General features: G+C 42.0%; 1 protein-coding gene across 1 annotated transcript in view; it reads left to right on the top strand.

Annotated features, from left to right (window-relative positions):
• Nucleotides 1-264: 264 nt before the first annotated feature.
• The window catches only part of LOC124774744 (protein split ends-like), a 369,929-nt gene continuing 346,681 nt past the window's right edge, over nt 265-23,512 (top strand). The window contains exon 1 of the mRNA XM_047249505.1: nt 265-472. Within this exon, the coding sequence (XP_047105461.1) occupies nt 390-472 (83 nt within the window). The 5' untranslated portion in view covers nt 265-389. The remainder of the gene's footprint in view (nt 473-23,512) is intronic.

Here is a 23,512-nt window from a genome sequence, read left to right as displayed (position 1 = left end):
AAGTACGTTACTGTACAGAGCACAGGGCAGCACAGCGACGCTTCCCTATGCAGCCCTGTTCTGCACTCTGAATTCGACCCGATCTGATCTCCTTCCCCGGTGGCGGCCTCCCCTCCGTGACACTCTAGCAGTGGACTCGTCCAGTCGGCTGCGCAACTCGCGCGAAGCAAGTTCATTCCCGCCAATGCGACGTAGCGTCCCAGTCGGCGAGCCTAGCAAGGTTTTCGTTCTGATCCCGCCACGGTGACGTCACTCAACTGTAGATTAGTGTGGAGAACCACAGCAGTAATGTGTTGTGCAGGAATCGCCGGATTTATTATGTTTCGTGCGTACGTTTTCCTGCCGAGAGAAGCTACGTGAAGGTTCCCCGATGAAGAGTTCAGCGCAAGATGGTTAGAGAGACTCGTCATCTGTGGGTCGGAAATTTGCCGGAGAATATCCGTGAGGATCGCATCCGAGAACATTTTAAACGGTATGTTGTTTGGTGCCAAGGGAAAAATGGTGGTGATACCAGATCAGCATCATCGAGTGTTGTTGTCTTAGGTGTTTTTTGTTGTTATGGTGTTGTGGATGTGCTAGAAGGTGCCAGTGTGTGCAGTGTTTCACGACGTGAGTTGTTTTCAGCTTCGGAATCTCCGACAGCGAACATCGAACTCAGGCCTGCCTACTCCGGACGCCGTGAGTCCTAACGAACAACATAAACACAGATCATTTGTTTTGGATTGCTCCTTTTTATTATTTCAGTCTATGATGTTATTTGTGTAGTAACTAATTTTGAAACGACAGTTTCGTCAATGCATGCTTCCCCACCTTTATAAATGTCTTCTGTTGTTTTGGTGTTTAGTTTCTCGAATTGTATGTAATCGTGGAATTTCAGATTGAGCAATACCCACGTATAAGGTCGCATTTCAATATTTTCTGTATAGTGATAATGTTACAGTTTTTAGTATCTTATTACACAGTTTCTTTCTTCAGTGGTTCTCATTTTATGTTATTAAGGTGCAAGACAAGTCGCTAGTGTGAAATTCCAGAAGCACAGCACTAGGGGATAAAATCAGACTAAGCACCGCTGACTGTTATGCGTGTGATTTTAATTTTGTTTTGAAAGTGATACAGAGGAGGCGGCAAACATGTATGACGTAGTATGGTGGGGGCGCTGTAGCTCTCGAATGCGGAAAGCCCGAAGATAGGATGCAGATATGGCAGCAACATAGTAGATACATTTAACTAATCTTAGGTTTCAGGTTAATGGTGTTTATTCGTAGTAGCTGGCACTCTGTAAATTGTGAAGGAATTGTCAGGTCCTTTTTTGAAATTAGCGTGTTATCTATTCATAGAAATGCGATCTGTCCACGTCATGTATACACATTACATATATGTCAGTGGTCAGGTGTATTCGTTTAGATTTTCAGCATATCTGATGTGCCGCCCACTGTGTAAATCACCACTCCCTCCCCTTTCTGCTATCATTTCTTTTAAAAACTGTCATGCATCATTGCTTGGTGAATTAAGAGGCAAGGGGTATTATATTCAAACGGCTTATGCTTCTTCATAATAATCAATATTTGGCAGTCAAGTATTTAGCAGTTATAATTTGTGTAACACTACGTCGTGATTTCTCTCTCTCTCTCTCTCTCTTAGTGGTGTTAGGTATTCCTTTATTTCGTAGCAAGCAATGTTTGAAACTGTATGGGAAGATATGGTTAACACGTAGTGTACAATCAGAGTTTCTGCTGATGTATATTGAACGTTTATATATTGTAGAATGTTTTGTGGTAGGCTGTCGTGCAAATTATCAATCGTACACATCTTTGTCATGTTTTTCTATGTGTGATTCGTGAAAGATCGAGCTAATTTTCGCAAATAGAAATCCATTATTGAATAAGTGACATTTATCATAGATTGATTTAGAATACGACGATTCAGATATGTAAAGCAGTTCATGTACGCTTCGCGATATATGTTGAAACATGGCCACAGAGATTAGGTTGTATCTAAAGTGACTACGACGAATTCACATAACTGTTACGCACTTTACACGAAACACATGGAAATTTTAAGATAAAAACTTAAATGTGTTCTTCATTGGTTATTAGTAGCCATGCCGTGCTTGCTTTATTTAGATCACGTTTCGAGTATCCCTTCAAAGTTCGGTGAAGGTAGCCATAGTAGTGGAAATCATATCGTAAAGATGGTTTGCAGTATGTATGCCATAGGCCGAAGTACGTGAGGTACACATTTTGTACAGACTATAACTTTCTAAATGAGTTTTGTTTACTAAACTGGTAACCTTGTTATGGTGTTCTATGTTTGTTGAAATTTTTAATATATGCTATTTCTCACGACCAGTGTAAACCTGGAGAATGTTGTAAAGCATCCCGCAAATAACCAGAAGTAATTTTGTGTGTGATTTTGTTGAAGACAAGATGCATAGAGAACTTTGGTGGCTTAAATTTGCAGTTCCTTACGTGAGACTATTTTTAATTATTGTTTTGTCTGCGTGTTTAAAGTTTGCCCACAGTTATATTTGGTAGGGGTAAGACTAATGAACACAATTTTGACAGGTGACACTCACCTACACTGTAAGCGCGCAGTAAGTTGTTATTCTTTTAACTGTAAGACCGAAGAGTATGCTCCTGCCACCAAGACATTGTTCGTGGCAAACAGGTTATGGCCAGTACACACCAGTTATCCGTAGCGTGTATCATTACTTTCCTGCAATGTGGTAGTTGCCTATGAACGAGCGCTAGGTACAAGTGAATTACAGACGAAATTTGCAAATAGAAAACTGCATAGGCTTAGTGTTCGCACACACGTCAAATGGGTCTGTAAGCTATAATGGATAAATACCGAGTGACAACCTATTTGTAAACGTTTCTTCTAAATTTTGATATGAGATTTAAGAAGCTGAAATAGTTAAATGTGAAATACTGCGTATCTCTTTGGAGACGATTTGCTACATGCCCTACTACTTGTCCAGTTTCCTTAACAGAAAATAATTTCATCTTTTCATTTACGAACGCTATGGTTATTTATTGTTCTGGAATACAGTATTTGTGAGCACATATTAGTAATGCATCTTTTGATATGTCTATTGATTAATTTCGTGTTCATGGTATTTTGCATAGCGTACATTTTCGCACAATTGAGTACAATATTTGCGTGCTAACAAACCCCGGAGTTCATGGACTTCGTTGGTGGTAAATGCAATATTTGTGTCTGACAACATGAGTTTCATTCCTGACAAATTTTTATCTGTATGTCACGCCATGGTTTGGTTACTGATTGAATTGTACTCATTAGGATAGATTGTTGAGTAAGTCTCAGTAATAGGCCAAGAACGCAATACCATATTTGCGCGTATAACGTCTTTCGTCTAATTCTTTAGTTTGGTGTAGGCATTTCGTAGTGACGGGATGTTTATCATGGTATTCAGTGACTTAAGTTGCCACCCCCCTTATGTTATATTGGAATCTGTTTCCACTGAATTTGTATTTTAGTTTCTTTTATCACACTTTATATTCATCTCATACAAGGACTCCATTAACACAGAGGGCTTTTCTAGAAAGGGTTCCAATCCATAACACATACATTTACTGACCAAATGGGAATCGCTTTGCCCTGGTATTATTTTAACTACTGGAGTTCACCAGTTGTAAAAAATTTGTAAAATGTAAAACAGTGAAACCAGATAAGTTTAGTGTGGACTCACGCATAGTATTTATAAAATAGATTCACAAGTCTGATTTTCAGTAATTACTTAAGATAATTACGTTTCAAAGGAATACTATTTTTGGAGCAGTTAGTGGCCTTGTTGCTTGAGCGATTCGCAGATGTCTACAGTTTAAGTATGCGATTTTGCACTAGTAGTTAAAGTAGATACAAACTTTGGTACCGCTTACCATTAATTGTTGCACCGAGTATCCATAATCGATAGTGTGTTTTGTTTAGCAGTCAGTAGCGACTACCTCAGTTCCGTTTGTTACCCACAAAACCGTATCTAGTTTATCCGTACTTCATTGCTTTTCTTCTAACCCCTAATACGAGATTTTTGTTGATATTACGCTGGTAAACCTAATCAGCGGTCATCAATGCCCAGTTTCCATGTTTAGGAGTAACGTTGGTTTGAAAGTGTCTCACGAAACCTAAAATCATTCCTATTCTAAATTATTCTTCTTTACACCATCTATGGCCGTCTCTCAACTCTCGTGTAACTATCCAATGTCCTGTGGGCAAGTTACTTAACTTCGCAGTAAAGGTATCTTGTATGAATTTCTTCACTTCGGATAAGACATTATCGTCCATGAAGGCATTTCACTTTCAGCAGAGACTATAAATAGCAACGGAGTGAGAACCTGCCAGAAAAGTGAATTTTTGTACCAAAACGTGACGAGGTCATTAAACAGTGCTTCTGCGTTGTAGGCACCCTTCTAGTTTTTTGAATCCTCTGATCACGACTCAAGGGCATACTCAGATTTTTGGTAAACAGTACCTCTGAGTCGGGGTTGATGCCCCAAGTATATAGGTCGTATTAACTGATCAGAAAGCTGCGATTAGAAATATTGCTTAAACAGCTAGCACGAGATAGCTTGCACCCACACACTCCCGGTTCTTTTTTTTTTTTTTTCAGATTAAAACTATATAACGAGCAGCTTGTATCAGTATAGTTGCGTGGATACGAGTCATACCGAAATTTCCTAGTGGTAATACCGCTCAAGTTGAAATTATTGCATATTTTGATCCCTATTCTAACCCGGAAGAATCTTGCTTCGTGCGTGCGACTCGTCATTATTCTGAATGGAAATTTTTGCAACAGAATAAATGAAGTTTTAGTATAATGCCAGCCCTTTATTGAAGTGAATGTGTTAAGTGGATTTACGACACTCCTATTGTGTAAGTATCAGGAAATGTGCGTGACAGTAGATTTCAGTTCTTCGTACTTCCATTGCTAACTGCGTCTTGTGATCGAGTTCACATAGTTCCACGGGTAGTGTCTACTGAACAAAGTGTTTTCGTCTTGGTGCCAGTTGTAGTTTAATCTTGGAAACCAGTTGGTATTTTGTGACGTTCAACTGAGCTGGAAAACGTCGTCACGCAATTCGTCTTAATTGATGCCTAAGAAATTTGATGCTCACAGTCAGTTTTTATTTGGATACACTGTGGATCCATTGTGTTCAATATTGTTGCTGTTGTAATGCATCCAGTGCGGAAACTAATAGGATCCCTAACTCGGATGCACATTATTTACATTGGATTGAATTTCAGCGTTTGTTCTCGTGCGTCAACAGAATTATAAAGTGTTACTAATTTAAGATTTTTCTACGTTCATTCAAAAGCAGATGTAGGGAACCCCAGATTACACACAACTTGTGGGCGTCCCTAAACAGGGTGCCCTAAATAGGAGCAATTGTCAATATTCAGGGATATGACAGGAACGATCATTTATAGAAAAAAGTTAAGTAAACATGGGCCCTAAATTGCATACGTTAAGAGCTATGAGCACTCGTTATCTTCGCTACTGTGAAACATCTTTTTTACTGAACAGCTGCTCGTAGCTCTTAAAAGGCATGCATTTTAGAGCCAACGTTTACCAGAGAATTTTTCTTGATTTGATCCATCCTACCTCCTCACAAAATATGGAAAGCAAGGAACTTGCAGTTGAAGAGATTTGTTCCACAGTATCGAAGATGTTCGTTGCTGTCATATCCCTGAATATTGACCTTGCCTTTTGGAACACTGTATAACTGGCGCCCTAATACCTCCCTAGCCTGAACAGATTATGTGGAGTACCGTAGCATGGTACTTGGTTTTTGCTCTATGATAAGTCGGTGCATGCATTCCATAAACGCAGCCAAAAAGTACTGCGATTTGTTATACATGGTTATTGCGAATTCTACGAATTCTGGAGTCATGTGTCTCTTCAGAAGTGTTCTTCGACGCTTTTATTTGCACATCAAGTGCTTTGTTGTTTTAGTGAGCAGTAAGGAGTGCATAGGGAGGACCTTTGCTCCATTTCACGTGCTATAATACATCAACTTCCAAATGAACCATAAGGTTTAGGATGGTGGAAGCGTGTCGCGGCATATTCTCGTTGTACTATGTTCGTCACATATCGATGTTTCCGCTCATTGTTCCGGAACACTAGTGCCAGAGTTTGTCCCAAGCAGTTTTTGGGAAAAGTTGGCGACAATAAAAGTGTATAGTTCAACTCCTGGAGAAGTGCTCGGATTGCCTAACGGTTAAGGCGACTGCATCTGCCGGTCTGGCGGAAAATTGCAGATAGATAACGGTTTTCGATACTACGCGGAAAGTAATATCATTCAGGCTCAAGCTACCCTCAGCTGGTATAGAAATCATAGGTAAAGTCAGTAGTTTATCGTTTGCGTTTCTTAGTGCACGATTATCAAATTTTCCCTGTTGTTAAGATGTATGTACATTTATTAATAACCATAACCACGAGGTATGGTGAACAGTGCCAAAAGTTATATCAGCACTGTCTTGCATCTTTTACAGGCAAGCACGTTTTGAAGGAGTAGTAGTGACGTCAACAAATTTGTATTTTCATTTGCGTGGCAGAGACACGGAAACAACCGATATCAGTAAATCTCTCTCATTATTAGTAAATGCGTGCAAACAAGTAGCATTTTACATGATTCAGAACTCATTAGACTACTCGGGTCAGTATTAGGAGTTTCAGTTACGTGCGTTTTTGCTCGCCACTCCACTCGGTTGCATTGTTCACAGTAGCCTAAACCGTTTGGAAATTACTTCCTAGTCGCTTGCTTTCCATTTATGTTTCAGCTACATTGGCTCCTGACTGGACTCACGTCCGTGACCGGTATTCGCCACGCTCTGTTACCCTCCAGTCCAGCCGCACCGGCAATTTCTCGATACGAATCGTACCAAGTTGCGACCGGTCTGTATTTCGAGCCAATTTCTCGATACGGATCACGCCATTTTTTGAGCGATGTGTATTCTTTCCACTTAACTGGTTACTACAGACTAGTGCCCATCCTTAGAACACAATATATCAAACCAACTGCACGAACCCATTGCATAGGCCGTAAATTATCCTGCAACCATTGCGTTATCACGCCCCTAGTCGTCCTGATTTTCGTTTTCCACTTGTGAAACTAAGATTTTAGCCGAATTCTGAACGGCTTGTTACATAGAGCCATTTCCGTTTTCAATTCATTGCCTCTGTCACTAATAATTCATTTGCTCACCCCCCTACTATACAACTCGTTGTGCTGAAATAGCCCCAACTGGTATCCTGTAACTGTTAGAAAGTATTCTTCTGTTTCTAATCATGTGGCCATTAATGACCTTTTGGAACTCGAACTTTCGGTGAGGTGCTGATCATAAGCTTGTCATTCTATGTATCCATATTTGAACATTACTATGTTGCATCCACCACATGTACACAGTGTTCTCATCAAGTAGTTTACTGCATATTTCATAAATTACTCTACTCTGTTGGGTAAGCATGGGCAAGAGAATATACTCTGACATATTCAAAGGAAAGTCGAACCTATACTGCTGAATGCAAATTCCGTGCATAACACCTCAACATTTTTGGTGCGAAATTGGGAAGAAATGTTAATCACTGTGCTGAGAAAATTAACCAACCCGAATGACAATTAACAAGTAAACAGGATAACGAGTGGTTTTTGGAAGTGCAGATGGATTATGTAATGAGTTATTCATCTTCTGTTAGCGTCTGTGGTTGGCTCTGAGGATGTATCTTTTTCATGTGTTCAGTTTGATCTTTCGTAACCAAAGAAGCTATAAAACACAAGGAATACTGTATTTCTCATTCGTAACGTATGTGCCAAACCATGTTTATTACCCAATATTGTATGCTGTCTTTCATCTCTTTGTAAAAGCCGTAACAACACTCCCAGAGCTTTTTCAAATTTTCTTTAACGTTGATGTGGCTACAGACGACTTTTGTATAGTAGAACCTGGCCTCATGTTGCCGGTTTTCTTGTCGCGCCCTGCTGTGGACGCCTACGCGCCGTTGGTGAACAATGGCGCCCACTTAACCGGATCTAAGGAGGTCACACGCCTGCTGCTCCGTGACTGGCTCCTGTGGCAGGTGAGGCTACCGAATCGAGGGCATCAGGAGCAGACACTGTTAAGCCGTGGCTGCCATTGCTGTAGTTTCTCCGTCATTAACAGTTGATGAATTATCGGACACCTATGTAAAACTGGCCACAGTTCGATTAAAATGTTGTTCGATCGCCACTGAGGAGCAGAAGACGTCCAGTTACTAGAGACGGATGATTACACGCACTTGTGTAGTTGCCGATTGAAGATAGTGCCTGTGGTTTGAAGTGAAGTGTGACTCATTCTTCCTTGAAAGTACAGCGATTGTCCCGTTATAAAAAGTTGTAAATCTGACTGCATGAGTGGCATCAACGATTATTGCGACAGTAAATGTCCAAAGTGAAAAGATGCATCTAGCAACTCTTTGGACCGAAGATCAAAAAACAAACGAGTCTATGCAATCGAAGAAAGTTAATTTCGATGACAGTGTTTTGTAAATAGCTCATAGACTTTGGCCACAAATCATATAAGGGTTTACGAGACACGTGCAACGAGCTTAACCAACATGCATGTGTAGCTGTTAAATGTTTTTACACCGAAACAGGTTTACCTGCTGCATATAGTTTGACCGTCCTAATTTACTGTCGTCGGGTTTTGATGCAGATAATGGCCTTTTATCTATATGCTTGACATTATCAAGTTAGGAGGCGATATGGAGTAATGTGGACACAGAAGTACAACTTCAAACAGCCAAGATCGCTGTAGTTTGCTGAAACTGGTCATCACTGTAAATGGCGTACTAGAGCGGTCATAGCTGATGGAAGTTGTTCTTCTGTTTCTGCATAAAGCCTTTTATATGTCGCCTCTCAACTTCTTGAATGCCAGTTTTCCAGTTTAATCAGCGTATTATTTGGCCTCATGATACCGAATTAACCATTCCACCACAGAAAAATCCGAGGTTGTCACATGAAATCGAACCCGGGGCCTCCGCATCAGTTGGTGGCGACGCTAACCACCAGCCCACGGAGGCGGCAACTTGGTTATACAATATAGGGTTTCCCTGGTTTGCCAAAGTGACATCATAGTGACGTCAGTGTATCCCTGTAGAAGACAATGCTCTGCTTACATCGATTTTCTTGTCGTAAGTTGGCATAATCTCATGTATCTGTGAGCGTGCTTGCTTGTCGCCTAGAAAACTAGACGCCTGCCCTGGAGGTGCCGGGAACTTTCACCCGGGTCCTCATGGTCCGTTGTCAAAATGAGTGCCGGGGGACTTTCCCGTAGTTGAAAGGCAACCGGGACGAGGGATCCGTAGTCCCTGCCGCTACTAGTGCCGCGGCGGATAGAACGGCTACACTCCAGCTGCAGTCAGGCCTTTTAGACCGGTAACAGAGTGAGGTAGATGTGTTCCAGTAACCAACCATCCCTCCTTCGACCTGTCACAGTAGTATTCAGAAACTACACTGTAGAGTGGTGCGCAGAACTAAAGTAACGTTGCACCACGTTTTTCTACAGTGTACCCGGACAAGAGCTGAGGAAGTACGATCCCACATCTGAAGTGTGGACTGTTGCGCGGGCGTGATACAACTAGACTACAAAACTTGTTCAGTGACAGTTACTTCCGTGTGTGCCCTATTTTCAACTAATTTGTGGCGAGGGTTGGTAGCAGAGCGATTTATTGGATTCGTAACGCAGTAATCAAGGTAGTGGACTCGCGTTCGAGAGGGATGTGGCTCGCACTGGTATCACGTTCAAGAGGTTTGTGGCGAAAATCCGCTTACATCCCCCAGGTTTAGGTTATCCGTGGTATCTTTAAATTGGTTGTGGCAAGTTTTTTTTTTTTTTTTTTTTTTTTCAAGGAGCGTTCGATGATTACTTTTCCATGTCCTTTTACAGTTCTAACTTGAGGTAAGTCCCAAGTGTCCATGTCGTAGACTTGACAAACTCATGTCTCCTGAATTGCTAAATTACATGCGTGTACTTCTTGATTTATTCAGCTAATTTCCGTTTTAGCATTGATTAGTGAAGAAGGCACTCGAGATGTAAGTCACAATTGTAATGTGCTTCAGCTGAACGTCATGTAGTCGCGCAAACAAAAAAAAGTGTATAAGCAAGTAAGACCTCAGATGTTCATTACCCTTTGAGTATAGTTCGTCATTTTTAATGCTCTTGGCGGAATAACCCAGCGGGAAAACCAGCTGTTAGCTGAGAATTTCATAACGCAGTGTGTATTTTTTATAACACAGAGTGTACGTAGTACATTATGTCTGGTACAGTGGTTTTTGCCTTCCAGTATATGTTGATATTAGTCGATGTATTACTTTTGGAAAATCATATCATTTGTATCTTACTAGAAAATTGGATGCACATTTAACCGCACATTGTGAGAAACCTGTAGATTTTCTTAAGGATTGTTTGGCTAGTGCTCTCTGTTCAACAATCATCAAGTTTCAACAAAATACAGCGTTGACAAAGCATTATTCATTTCTTTCCCAGCGGCTGGAATATGTCTTCGATGTTAAGTCGCAGGTCTCCTACACGCGCAAAAGCTGGGTTTATAAGGCGGCAGCATGGCTGAGGAGAACATTCATCGCCGCTGATACCGATCGCGCAGCGACATCCCGTTAGCGAGTGTGGCGTGGACTCTTGCGGAACGGGATCAATGAGACCGATCTATTCTCACGTTGTAGGAAACGTGACTGTCCGATCATAGATGTGTGATGACGTAACAAGCGGGTGGGCACGCAGAGGTTATATAACAGTCCAGCGTTGCCACGTCGGACACCGCCGCCTGCCAGTCTGAGCTTGGCTGCGCTGGCGCGCCGTTGCCACGTTGCAGCGACAGCTGCGCTGCGCTCTCGGACTGGGCTATTTGCTTTGGTCTCTTGCTAGCGCGCTGTCCTGCGCCTCCGGCATGTAGTCTACCGCGTCGGTATCGCATACGCCATACAGTGCCCCGCGGTATCACTAACTCGGCTTTCTCAAAACTGGAATAGTTCGTGTACAGTACTTCGTTCTTGGTAGTCATAGGATAATTTTAATTTTTATACATATGGGAGTCATTCCTGTAGACTGGTGGACACCAACTTTTACACTTGGGTGCTAGGTAGGCCAACATAAATTTCTAGAATTGAAGATATATTGCCGTATGTCCAACGCAAGTTCTATCGAATGTGGTTACTACATATATTGTGGATTTTGTTACTCAATTCGTAGTATGAAGAAGATTTTTTGGCGGAACGAAGTATTTGCAACGCCTACAGAACTGCTAACAAGGGAACCTCCCCATCGCACCCCCCTCAGATTTAGTTATAAGTTGGCACAGTGGATAGGCCTTGAAAAACTGAACACAGATCAATTGAGAAAACAGGAAGAAGTTGTGTGGAACTGAGAAAAAATAAGCAAAATATACAAACTGAGTAGTTCATGGCAAGGTAGGTAACATCAAGGATGCTAAGACAGCAGGAGCTCCGTGGTCACGTGGTAGCATGAGCAGCTGCGGAACGAAAGGTCCTTGGTTCAAATCTTCAATCGAGTGAAAATTTTAATTTTTTATTTCCAGTTTATGTGACAAACTCTTATGTTTTCATCACTTTTTTGGGAGTAATTATCACATCCACAAGAAAACCTAAATCGGGCAAGGTAGAAGAGTCTTTTTACCCATTCGCCAAGTGTACAAGTTAGGTCGGTCGACAACATATTCCTGTCATGTGACGCACATGCCGTCACCAATGTCGTATAGAATATATCAGATGTGTTTTCCTGTGGAGGAATCGGTTGACCTATGACCTTGCGATCAAATGTTTTCTGCGGTGCGGTCGCAAAACACAGACACTAAACTTATTACAGTGAACAGAGACGTCAATGAACGAACGGACAGATAATAACTACGCAAAAATAAAGAAAGTAAAATTTTCACTTGTGGGAAGACTTGAACCAAGGACCTCTGACCTGTTCATCTGCAGCTGCTCACGCTACCACGAGACCACGGCGCTCCTGAACCCAGGAACTCCGTAATGTTGCATATGTGACCCATGGACTACTCCGTTTGTATATTTTGCTTATTTTTTCACAGTTTCACACAACTTCTTCCTGTTTTCTCAATTTATCTGTGTTCGGTTTATCAAGGCCTATCCACTGTGCCAAGTTATAACTAAATCTGAGAGGGGTGCGATGGGGAGGTTCCCTTGTAAGAAGTTAAAAATTCGTTGTGATTTGGCACGAAATTTATAACGTTATGATTGTAAATTTCTTCGAGTTATCACCCTTGTTTAGCAGTGAGCAAATTTCTGTGCAACTTCACTTCAAAAGTACACAGTTGGTGCTGTTTGTTAACAAATGCTTTAACACAATGGAGCAATCCAGTCCTGTAACTTGACAGTTGTCGCTGACCATGGTGTCGCCCGTGGCTGTTTCGGTGGTAGTACAACGTTACACCTGGTATGTTAACAGAGGAACACGCTGCTTTTTGGCGCCAAAAGACTGCGGACCTATGTAAACCCGGACTCTCCAAATAGTCTCAGTTAAAGTGAATTTCGTGCCGTCCTCTTGCACGATGACACAGCCCAGAAACTGTTGTCCCCGGATTTGAGGGGGGGGGGGGGCTTTTTTAATATTAGTCGCTGTTCAGCGCGTACAACACTCCATGTTTCGTCATTGGTCAGTGAAATCGTACGACGACTGTGAGCGATCTATTTGACGTTGTTATTACAGAATTGAATGAGTTACAATAAATCTGTGGGAATTCACGTTGGTTTGCACTATGGCAATTTTTTTTAATGAAGTGAAGTAGAAAGCGACAATAATTCTGTTCACTATGTGATCTTCCCATTTTTTCTGCATGATTAATATTTTTTTTAGATGTTCAACACATCATTAATTTACTCTATTCACTGACAATCTCTTTACAAGGGTTGGACAGAAGTACAGAACATAAAAACCGCAACACATTCCCATGCCAAGTACGGTGTAAGGAACCCTTTGGCGTTCGAAACAGCTCTCAGCTTCACAGAATGGATAAGTAGAGGCCTTGTATTGTTTTCAAGGGTATGTAACACCACTATTCCTGCGAAATAACGGCAAGTTCAGTTAACGCTGATGAAAATGGATAACAGTCACACCCTTTTCTCTCCAAAGACCATGAAGACTCAATAATACCGAGATCTAGTGACTGAAAGACCCGCGGAGATGGGACCTTTCATCCTCGTGCCCACGAAACTATTCTTGGACGATTTGAGCTGTGTGAACAGGGACCCTGTCGACCTGGAACGCTGCATCACCATTGGGGAACAAACATTTTGCTTTGGGATGGACCAGATCAGTCAAAATGATGACATAATTCTTATCAGTTATGCGACATGGCAACTATAGGGCCCATGGTATACCACGATATTCTGGCCATATCACCACCGAACCTTTGCCGGGTTTCGCTCGTGGGATGTAAACTCTGCTGGATGTTGTAAATAGTGTGAAACAAGACTGACCCGACCTAATGACTTTCGTCTATTAGCCCCATTCGCGTTGTTTAGTGGTGACACGGTTAGCGAATTCGACTTGTAGTTCTGCCGTGACTTTTGCAGCTGTAGTCGTTTTAGCTTTCGTCGCAGTCATCCTCGATGACCGTCTGTCTAGATCACTCTACACAAACATACTTCCGCGTTGTTACTTTGCGGATGATGTTTTTTCCGGTTTTCCTGCATGCTTCGATACGATGCCTCTTGAAACAGTGAACAATACGACTTACTTAAGAGCACCAACAATTTGCCCACTTTGGAGTTCCCTTAGCTTCGGCATAATATACTCGTAACCGTACAGAAACCGTTCAGGCCACGACTGACACGACCTACTTAGGACATTGTACAGGTTCCGTTCGTAGGCAAACACAGCAGCACCACCTGCAGACTTAGCTCGCTAGCATTTGCGTTTATATTCAAGCATGGTTCGTAAATGTGTGTTTATGCACCACATTTCATTTCACTCGTTCTTATTTACTGTACTCTGCTAACTGATTAGCGTAATATTTCCATTTCATAAGTTTAGGTAGCTATGTGGCTCCTACATTATTGTTCTTGGGCGCGTAGTATTCAAAGAGAATGATTTGTCTCGGAATATCAAAAGTTTCACCGTACAACTTTATGAACTTGTCGAGGGGAATAGCTCTATTCCAATTACGTTCTCTCTGTTACTATATCAGGTGAACAGGTATGAGTTCCATCGTTAGTAAATTGCATTTCGGGCTGGTTTTTTTTCCCTCTCTAGGGCAGTTTTGTTGCAATTTTCATTGTAGATAAAAGGATGTTAGCCTTGATGCCTCACTTTAAACGGAACAGATGGTTCAGTATTAGAATCACTTGCCACAGGACCTAGCTTGACACTTTACTATCATTAAAAAGGTATAGTGTCAGTTCTTTCGGGCATGCATGTCAGAAAGAACAGACCACTGCGTCGATGCGCAGCCTTATATGTATACACTTGACGAAAGAAATTGGTGACAGATGAAATATCTCAACTCCCCATTGCAACAAAATTCGGAAATTTCTTTCGACAAACACTTTCCTATCATGTCGTAACGACGTTTTACACAGAACTGTGACCAGAGGTTAAAATTCTTGTATTGTGTGTGATTTGTCTTGGCGAATCTGCACCATACCTTCAGTGCTACATCATCCTCTGGCGATACCGTATCTCTGAAGTGGACTCTTAAGGAATAGAACTAATGTTTTTAACTCAACCCCTTGCATATATATGCTGCAGTACTATTCAGTTATGTATCAAATACTTGAGCCTTGCAAGTAGGAGGTGGCCTATGTTTTAGAACTCTGAATAGAAGCTGCAAGGTGAGCCTCCATTTCTCACTTTAATACGTCCAGACAATCATAACATTTCGTAGTATGGGGCAAATTGCACGGATTGCTTTCGTGTCTAGCTTAATACGTCTTTGTTGCAGATACCTCCGAAATGTCTGTGAAGATTTTAAAACACATACATTTGTCCCTGTTCTCTTACAAAATCTTTCCAGCGATGTTGGCAAGCCCGTATTTTACGGGTGAACGGTGTGGCGTGACAGCTGCGCCGGATGTTCAGTCGACTGTTGTTTACAGCACTACGGAAGGGGCTTTTCCTGCATGCAACTCTTCCCCCCCCCCCCCCCCCTCCCCCACACCTTTTTTCTTCCGTAGTTGACTGCCATATGCTGCGCGTACAATGAAAGGCGCGTACTGTGCGCAGACTGGGGCTACGTCCCAAATAACGCAAGCTTTAGCTATATACACATATTAGGACATTGCTGTGTTGATCATTCTGATTGTTCGGGCGTCACAATTTAAGCAAGCACGTGTTTGGTACGTTGTTTCCGTGACTGTGTTAAAATATAAATAAAACTATAACGAATCAGTCCCTAATGTATTTTTTTTTTTTATTTGCGACACATTCCAAGGCGTTTCCACCAACATCAAGTGACAGTTTCAGTAGTTAGCTCAGGTGTGTTTTTGTGCATTGCTCCTTGGAAACCACCGATCTTGTAATATCTGCAGTCCCGTGCCGCTTCATTACGTACACTCCTCTATATATTTCGACATCGTTGGTTCCCCAGAGGCAGTGCACCCGAGTCACACCACCGGTTGTTGAACAAAGCCTCCGAGACTCGTCACAAATTAAAAAAAAATAGTAACTTTAAAATTTACGCACTAATCGCGTTGTGGTCTGAGTAAAGAATGGAAGACTCAATATGATATCGGTAACACCGTATTCTAGGATTCTCGCCATTTTTTTTTCACGGTGAATTTGGCGTGATATCCGTTCTCTTATGGAAACCAGTCAGTTTGTAAAATGAATATGAAAAAGGTATGTATTTAACTCGGACGTAACTTACTGTTCATGATTTAGTATACGAACGTAAAAGCTAGCGCCGTCTGTCTATTTGTTCAATCGATAACAGAATGGCCGCGTCTGTACTGCAACAGGCGGACGCGCTCCGCCGACAAAGGCCAAAGGTCACTGTGAACGCTAAAAGGGGTCATGTTTTCTCAGGGCATCGCCAAATATTTACATTTTGCGGAAGCGCGTCACAGTAGAGATGCCTCCATTCTGTTGGGGAGGCAACGTGTCCCTGTGCCTTTGCCATGGGAAACGCAACGCAGTCCCAATGCCACAGCACACGCTCCCAGGAGGAAATGAGAACATTTCTTGGCACACTCGTTTGTAGTATCTTAGTGGGCCTAGAATGGATTATCAGTCGTTTCAGGAGAGAGAAAGCGAAAATGACCACTCGGGCTATTAATCTTGGTATCGTAGTGCAATACTTGAGGCGGCTCGAGAATGAGTACAAAGATGCCCTTGTTAGGCAACTGATTCCTGGGGGCTCTTGCGACATGTGGACTGCGTTATTTGCAGCAATATTAGATTTCGTTTGTGCAAACACGCTCAGACTCCATAGATCGGAGAGCGAAAGAATGTGTGTGTGTGTGTGTGTGTGTGTGTGTGTGTGTGTGTGTTGGGTATGAAAGGGAGGGGGGCCAAATGTGCGCGCACCATCTTCTAGACACGGGTAAGTGCTGCTAAAGGTAACACATTGCACGCCTGTGGAACGATCACAATTCACATTTCTGGACATTTATGGTCATTTATAGTATCTCTTTTCAAGGAAGGATGCCTTTTAAGCCTCTGAAAACAAACCAAAGGCTGAGCTGATAAGTAGCACCACCCAAAGAAGATCTAATTACTTGTTTTGCTTTGTAGTGTTTCTAAAAGGAGAGAGGTGTCGCAGTGCTTACGACAGAAGACACGCTTTCAACACAAGTGGAGTTAAATGCTCGTCCGGCTATCATTAGTCTGATTTTTCTGTGTTTTTTCACGCAAATCACTACAGCGCCACCTTAGTTCCTAAAGTAAACTGACTGCTACCTTACCTCACTCTTCATCGTCTCACCTTGCTGACGACAAGATGTTAGATTCTTAACCCCAGCCCCCTCTCCCCGGTCATTTGTGCTCGATATCATAGTTGACTTTCCTCCGCATAACTATATTTATTAGACGAGAAGAGAATAGAAGAATGCTGAAGATTCGATGGGTAGATCACATAACTAATGAGGAGGTATTGAATAGAATTCGACAGAAGAGGTGGCGCAACTTACTAGAAGAAGGGATCGGTTGGTAGGGCATATTCTGAGGCATCAAGGAATCACCAATTAGGTATTGGAGGGCAACGTGGAGGGTAAAAAACGTAGAGGGAGACCAAGAGATGAATACACTAAACAGATTCTGAAGGATGTAGATTGCAGTAGGTACTGGGAGATGAAGAAGCTTGCACAGGATAGAGTAGCGTGGAGAGCTGCATCAAACCAATCTCTGGACAGACCACAACAACAACTACTATACCTCTACGCGAGCAATTGGCGTCGGTGGCTTCGTAACTTTTCAAGTGGTTTCTTTCGTGTTAACACTTTCACATGGTTTCTTTCGGCTAATAGTACTAGCAAACCACTCGATATACTGGTGTACTAACGTGAGGAGGGCGGTTTGCTTCTCGAGCCTTTGACCCCTATGTATTTGTTCTCATAGCGTTAATGCGGACTTCAGCCATATCCGTTCAAGAGCAGCGAAGCCGTACAGCAAGCAAATCTTGTTGGCACGCGCTGCTCTGATCCTATTAACGAGAATAGTAGAGTCGGCTTTGGGAAGTCTCCAAATACTGGTAGGAATTTATATCCAGCCTCTGATCATTCGTTACTGTTTTCGTGGAGGCTTTTTGTTCAGGATTCTAAAACTTCGGATTTGGACCACACTGTTCCACGCCATTGAGAAGTGTGAAAGTAATAAAATCGAACAAAGAGGCTTAGATTACTAGAATTTCAAACAAATAAAACAGTCGAGAAAAGAAGTCGATTGGAAACTTGTGCAAGAGTCAGTATGGTTCGTGGGTAGTGCTGAGGAACGTGAATGTCATAGGTAATATGGCAGTGGAAAGATTGATGGAGCTGAGAAGTGCGGAAGAAAGCATCTGAAACATACAGGTGCAGATCATTAGACTTGCCATGTAATATGTGTTCACCGATGAAGTAAATGGAACGAGAAAGAAATAGGAAAATAGCCTACTTGGCCTAGTGCTGGGAAAGTAATGTATCTTCATCTTTAGATTTCAGAAATGTCGACCTTAATTATCGTCGCTTGCTTAGGAAAGTGGCATTGTACAGTATATGTAGAAATAATTCAGTTTACAAAAACAAATATCAGTTTTTTTCGGCACAGCTGAAACATGAACTATTGCAGCTCGTATGTGGACTTAACTGTGGTCCAGGATGTGCAGAACGCTGTCAGTCGTGCTTTCTCCAGTCGCAGCGTGGGAAGCTGTTACGGACATTACTTGTTCCAGCTTCATTGAACTGTATCTGTACACTGTGGCTCGGTTCACCCACACACTCGTAGCTAGTGCAAAACGCAACACACCGAAAACGTTAAAGTACGAGTTAGAAAAAGAGCTCTAAGTTTACAAAATTGTTAAAGCTTTCGTGGCCACTTGTTGACGAACGGCCTATTGGCTTCAGTGTCGGGTTCTTCGGCCGACGTTGTTTGCAGTAGGTACTGGGAGATGAAGAAACTTGCACAGGATAGAGTAGCGTGGAGAGCTGCATCAAACCAGTCTCTGGACTGAAGACCACTACAACTACAGCAACTATACTTCTACGAGGCAGAAGTCAATAGGCAGCTCTAAGTTTGCCCGATCTAAGCTGCTTTCCGGCGCTCATGTCACGCATTCAGGAAATGACGTCACATGTAGTCTCTGAGAGGTATGTACTACAGACGATTCACGGATAGAAGGAAATCCATTTGTTATCGGATGGCACCCTTCTCGGGAAGAGCAGCAGCCAAAGAGCTAACAGGCCCATGAAAGCAGTGTCCGGAGTCAGCAGTTGCATTGCTGAGTTTCACCTGTCTACTAGTATTAAAAAGGAAATAGTATACGCTGGCGTCATCACTCTCACTGACAAATACACAGAAATAATACACCTCTCCTACTTCCAGTATAGGGGCATGCTCTGCTTTATACCGTGTAAGAAAGTAGTATTGAAATTTGCTGTTCCATAGACGGAGAAATTTGGAGCGTGCTTGTATCCGCGCGATCGAGTAATGCCCTGTGTTCGGATTAATATCTTCCGTGCTTGGTTTGATTGAATATCACCATTTCCTCCTAAGTTTTGAAAATAGTATGAAATTGTTGTTTTTCTTCTGAAATAAACAGCCTGCTAGACATTGTACGTACCCAAAACTCAAGTGTATGTGATAAATTGTACGGAAGCCAAGTATTCTTGTAATCTTGACTACCCCTTCTCACGTTTCCCACTTGCACAAATAGACAAGAAGGGGGTGTTGTGGGGATCTCCAAAAGCAAGCAAGTGGAAACCCCGTTCACGTATGAAACATGGAAGGAATTGTCATGGTGTCGGTAGTCAGTACGTGACACTGAATGATTTTCACGTGTGAACAAGAAAACAAACACACACGTAGGTATAACAAAAAAAAATCAGTTTAAAAGAATGCGGAAAATACGCGTGGTAGGGTTTTTTCGTTCACGGCAGACAGTATGAAAAAATGTCATACATATGTAACGTACCTCAAATTTCTAACACGGTTTGCGCTACAGATCTTCACATATACAGGATGACCCAAAAGTCTATAAACGTTTTAAACTTCAATACTTAACGGAATACTGTAGGTAGAGAGGTAAAAATTAACACATGTGCTTGAAATGGCATGGAGTTTTATGGAAACAAAAAGTACACAAAATGACCAACAGACGGCGCTTCATATGACTGAGAACAATAATTAGCGTAAAAATTGGTTTTTGCCAAGGCAATGCTCTCTATAAAAAATGCTCAACATGTCGACCGTCTTTCCTCAACAGAGTCTGTAGTCGAGGGACAGTGATGTGAACAACACTGTACATCGTATTAGTAGGTATGGTGAGTAACTGCCATTGGATGTTCTCTTTCAGCGTTACTAATGAGATCGGATGATCGCTCAAGACTTGAAACTTCAGGTAACCCCACAACCAATAGTCGCACTCGTTGAACTCTGGTGACCTGGGAGGTGAAGCATGACGGAAGTGGTGGCTCGGCATGCGATAATCACCAAACAATGTGCGCAAGAGACCTTTCACACAAGTAACAATATGGTTTGGAGCGCCGTCCTGCATAAATCTTACCCTTCAGAAGATGTGTGTCAGCTAGGCTAGCAATGATGCTATTCTGTCACACGTCGGCGTACCTCACAGCCGTCACACTGACAGTTTGAAAAGTAGCACCCCGCGTTTTCTCGAAGAAAAAGGGTCCGATCACGGTTGATGTAAATCCACACCACACCGTGATTTTCTCGTAATGCAGTGGGGTTTCCATGACAGTTCTAAAATTTTCAGTAGCCCAGCGTGAAATGGGCTTCTTTGGAACCCCATTTTTGGAAGTGCCAACATCCCAACTGATCTCTGCGTCACCAAATACGTGAATAACAGTTCATTACGACGCTGGGTTTTCTACGAGTAGCATTAGAAGGTACTGACCTGTTGCTGTCCAACGCCATATGTGTATTGGTATTTGTACTTTTGGCCTCAAAAAATCCCGTGTTATTTCAGAAATGTGTGTCAAGTTTTACCTCTCTGCCTACATATTACTTGAATAACTGCATTTTCAAATGTTATCGGAGTTTTGGATCACCCACTAAATCGGGAATGCAAATAGCAAAAAACTTGTTATTGCATTACTTGTCAAATTTCATTTATACTAAAGTACCTGGTGTTTTTTTTCTGTTGCCTCTACCATCATGCCAAGAAACAAGCATAAGCATGGCTATCTGCAAATATTATTTGTCTGTAATGTCCAGTGTAAATTTTATGGTGGGGTATCTAACAAACTCCTTACATCACTTACGGTGAAGTAACTAAATTCGAGCGAGTAAATAGTTTGGTGTTATTGTCTAAATATTATTTTGCATACGCAGGATGATTATTGCAAGCAAATTCAATCGGATCTGAGTTTCATTAGCTAATCGCATGTCCTTGGGCCATGTAAATCAGTGCAGATCAAGAACGGAATGCAGTGGGCCTTCAAGATTCTTCCGTCCCGAAGACATATCCTTGAGCTCGTCGTCAAGCAGTACACAACAAACAGATCCTGCTCTCGCGTTAATACTAGAGCACCGAGACTTAGCTGTTACGTAGATCTGCTTCTGTATATTTCGCACACCGTGCAGCGAGATAGAAAAGTAACAAAAGATTACTGATTGCTCATTACACATAATGCAAGCTTCATGAACGCAGCAAAGAATGGGCGCAGGTAATAAAAGGCGCCGGTCGGAGTGGCCGTGCGGTTCTGGGCGCTACAGTCTGGAACCGAACGACCGCTACGGTCGCAGGTTTGAATCCTGCCTCGGGCATGGATGTGTGTCATATCCTTAGGTTACTTAGGTTTAATTAGTTCTAAGTTCTAGGCGACTGATGACCTCAGAAGTTAAGTCGCATAGTGCTCAGAGCCATTTCAACCATTTAATAAAAGACAATATGTTGTTGATGGTGTATACCCAACACCAATTTTGAATGATGCTGTCCCATGTTCATTTCATGTTTTTTATTGCTACTTTTCTTGGGTTCTTTCTCCACATCAATCGTCAATAATGACATTAGCGGTTAAGACTATGAAAAATAAGAGAAATTATTCTTACTAAACTTGTTATTTTTTTCAAATCAATTAATTAGTGTTATCGTAATTGTTTTCCTGATTCTGTCGGATTCTTGTGCATCTCTTTGGGAGCAGTCGCAGAACCATTTTCATTAATAATGAGGATAAGCGCATGTGATTGTAATACGGCATCCATCCCACAACGAATAATTAATATCGTATTTGTCAGCAGAGTCGCCAGATGACACAACGAGTAATAAAATCAAGCTTATCATATAGGACTTCGTCTTACGGGATCGTGTAGTGTAATATAGATCATAACTTTCGAATTTCATGTGATTCGGGATTTCATTACCATAGAAATTGTCAAATTATAAACTTTTCCTCAGTTTATCAAATACTTGGATTATTGCTGCAAGAACATTTTTGTTTCTGGTGTTTATAACGAATCTACCACCAGTTCCTGCTTATCGTTGCGGACAGGGACACAGTAGTACGTAGTGCCTGCCGAGAGGCGGCGGCATAAAATGATATATTGCTTGTGTAATAGGAATGGGTCTTAGATTCAAATTCTACCCCAATCTTACAGTTTTACGTTTCCACTCTTTCCCTAAAAGGTCAAACGTGGCTAGTCTGATTCTGATCGTTGAGTCGTTGTCTTCAATTAATTCAGAACCAACACTAGGCTGGGTGTTAGTGTGTACAACACTTAGTCACTAGATTCCTCAAAAGATATTTGCACCACCACAGCTCAGAGGAGTCAACCTTTTTCGTTTCCCATTTTTTCTCATATAATTTGAAGTGTGCGCCAGACAGTGGTGTACGCGTACATTTGCCATACCGAAAGCTCTTACAGACGAGTTAAACGAGCTAAAACTGCAAACATACTGTGTTTAATTTGCTATCTCGGATAATGTAGCTTTCCAAAAGTTACTTTCGATTTAGTATTATCCCCCCAACCACAAAAATCTGCTGACGATCTACATGTTCTGACAGAAAAGATACATACGAAGATCATAAAAAAAGGTTTATCGCCGATAACCCGCTTTTATTCAAGACACATAAGAATCCAAACTTATGGCAATGAGAAGTGGACTTACAATGCGAAACCCATTAAAATAAAGTTCTCGATGGTCCTTTAGTCGCAGCCGATCGTTATTCACTATCACGGCTGCATTTTATCTGGGTACCTGTCAGAAACTTTCAGGTATTCCGTCGTAGAGTCTTTGACGGTCCAGCTAACGATGTCTGACAGTTTCACAAATACAATATCGTGTTTGATACTGAAGAATGAACTGATGTAATCCGGAATCATCGTCAAGTACACTAATGTCCAAAATTAAAGCAAAAACCAGCTATTTCCCCGTCCTGTGCCTAATTCACAATATAATCATACGAGCTGTCAACAGATGTCGTTACGATTGTGTTCTGCACGGAGGATGGAATTCTGATCAACGGACAACCACGTCAGCAATGATGTCAAGGGCACCTATTAAGCAGGGTACTGTTTGCAACGTAGACCCAGATTCACAATCGCTGTGTACACAGTCACAGACGGTGCAGTGTGAGACAGAGAAGACGCCTGGAAACTATGCTGTGGACGGAAACGGGAGAGTCGCAGACTGACGTGGCCCGATAGGTTAAAGTGAATAGCTTTGTTGTTTCTCGGGTGAGGCGACAGTTTATAGTGACGGAAACTATCCCGGAGACCACGTTTGACATCAGAAAGAGTGGACGTTTATTTGGCAGTAAGGTCTCGACGGTACCGTCTTAGTACTGCACTGCACTGCAACTGGCAT

The sequence above is a fragment of the Schistocerca piceifrons genome, chromosome 2 (assembly GCF_021461385.2).
Source record: "Schistocerca piceifrons isolate TAMUIC-IGC-003096 chromosome 2, iqSchPice1.1, whole genome shotgun sequence".
Classification (NCBI taxonomy): domain Eukaryota; kingdom Metazoa; phylum Arthropoda; class Insecta; order Orthoptera; family Acrididae; genus Schistocerca; species Schistocerca piceifrons.
The sequence above is the reverse complement of the archived record's forward strand: the minus strand, read 5'-3'. Positions and strand labels throughout refer to the sequence as shown.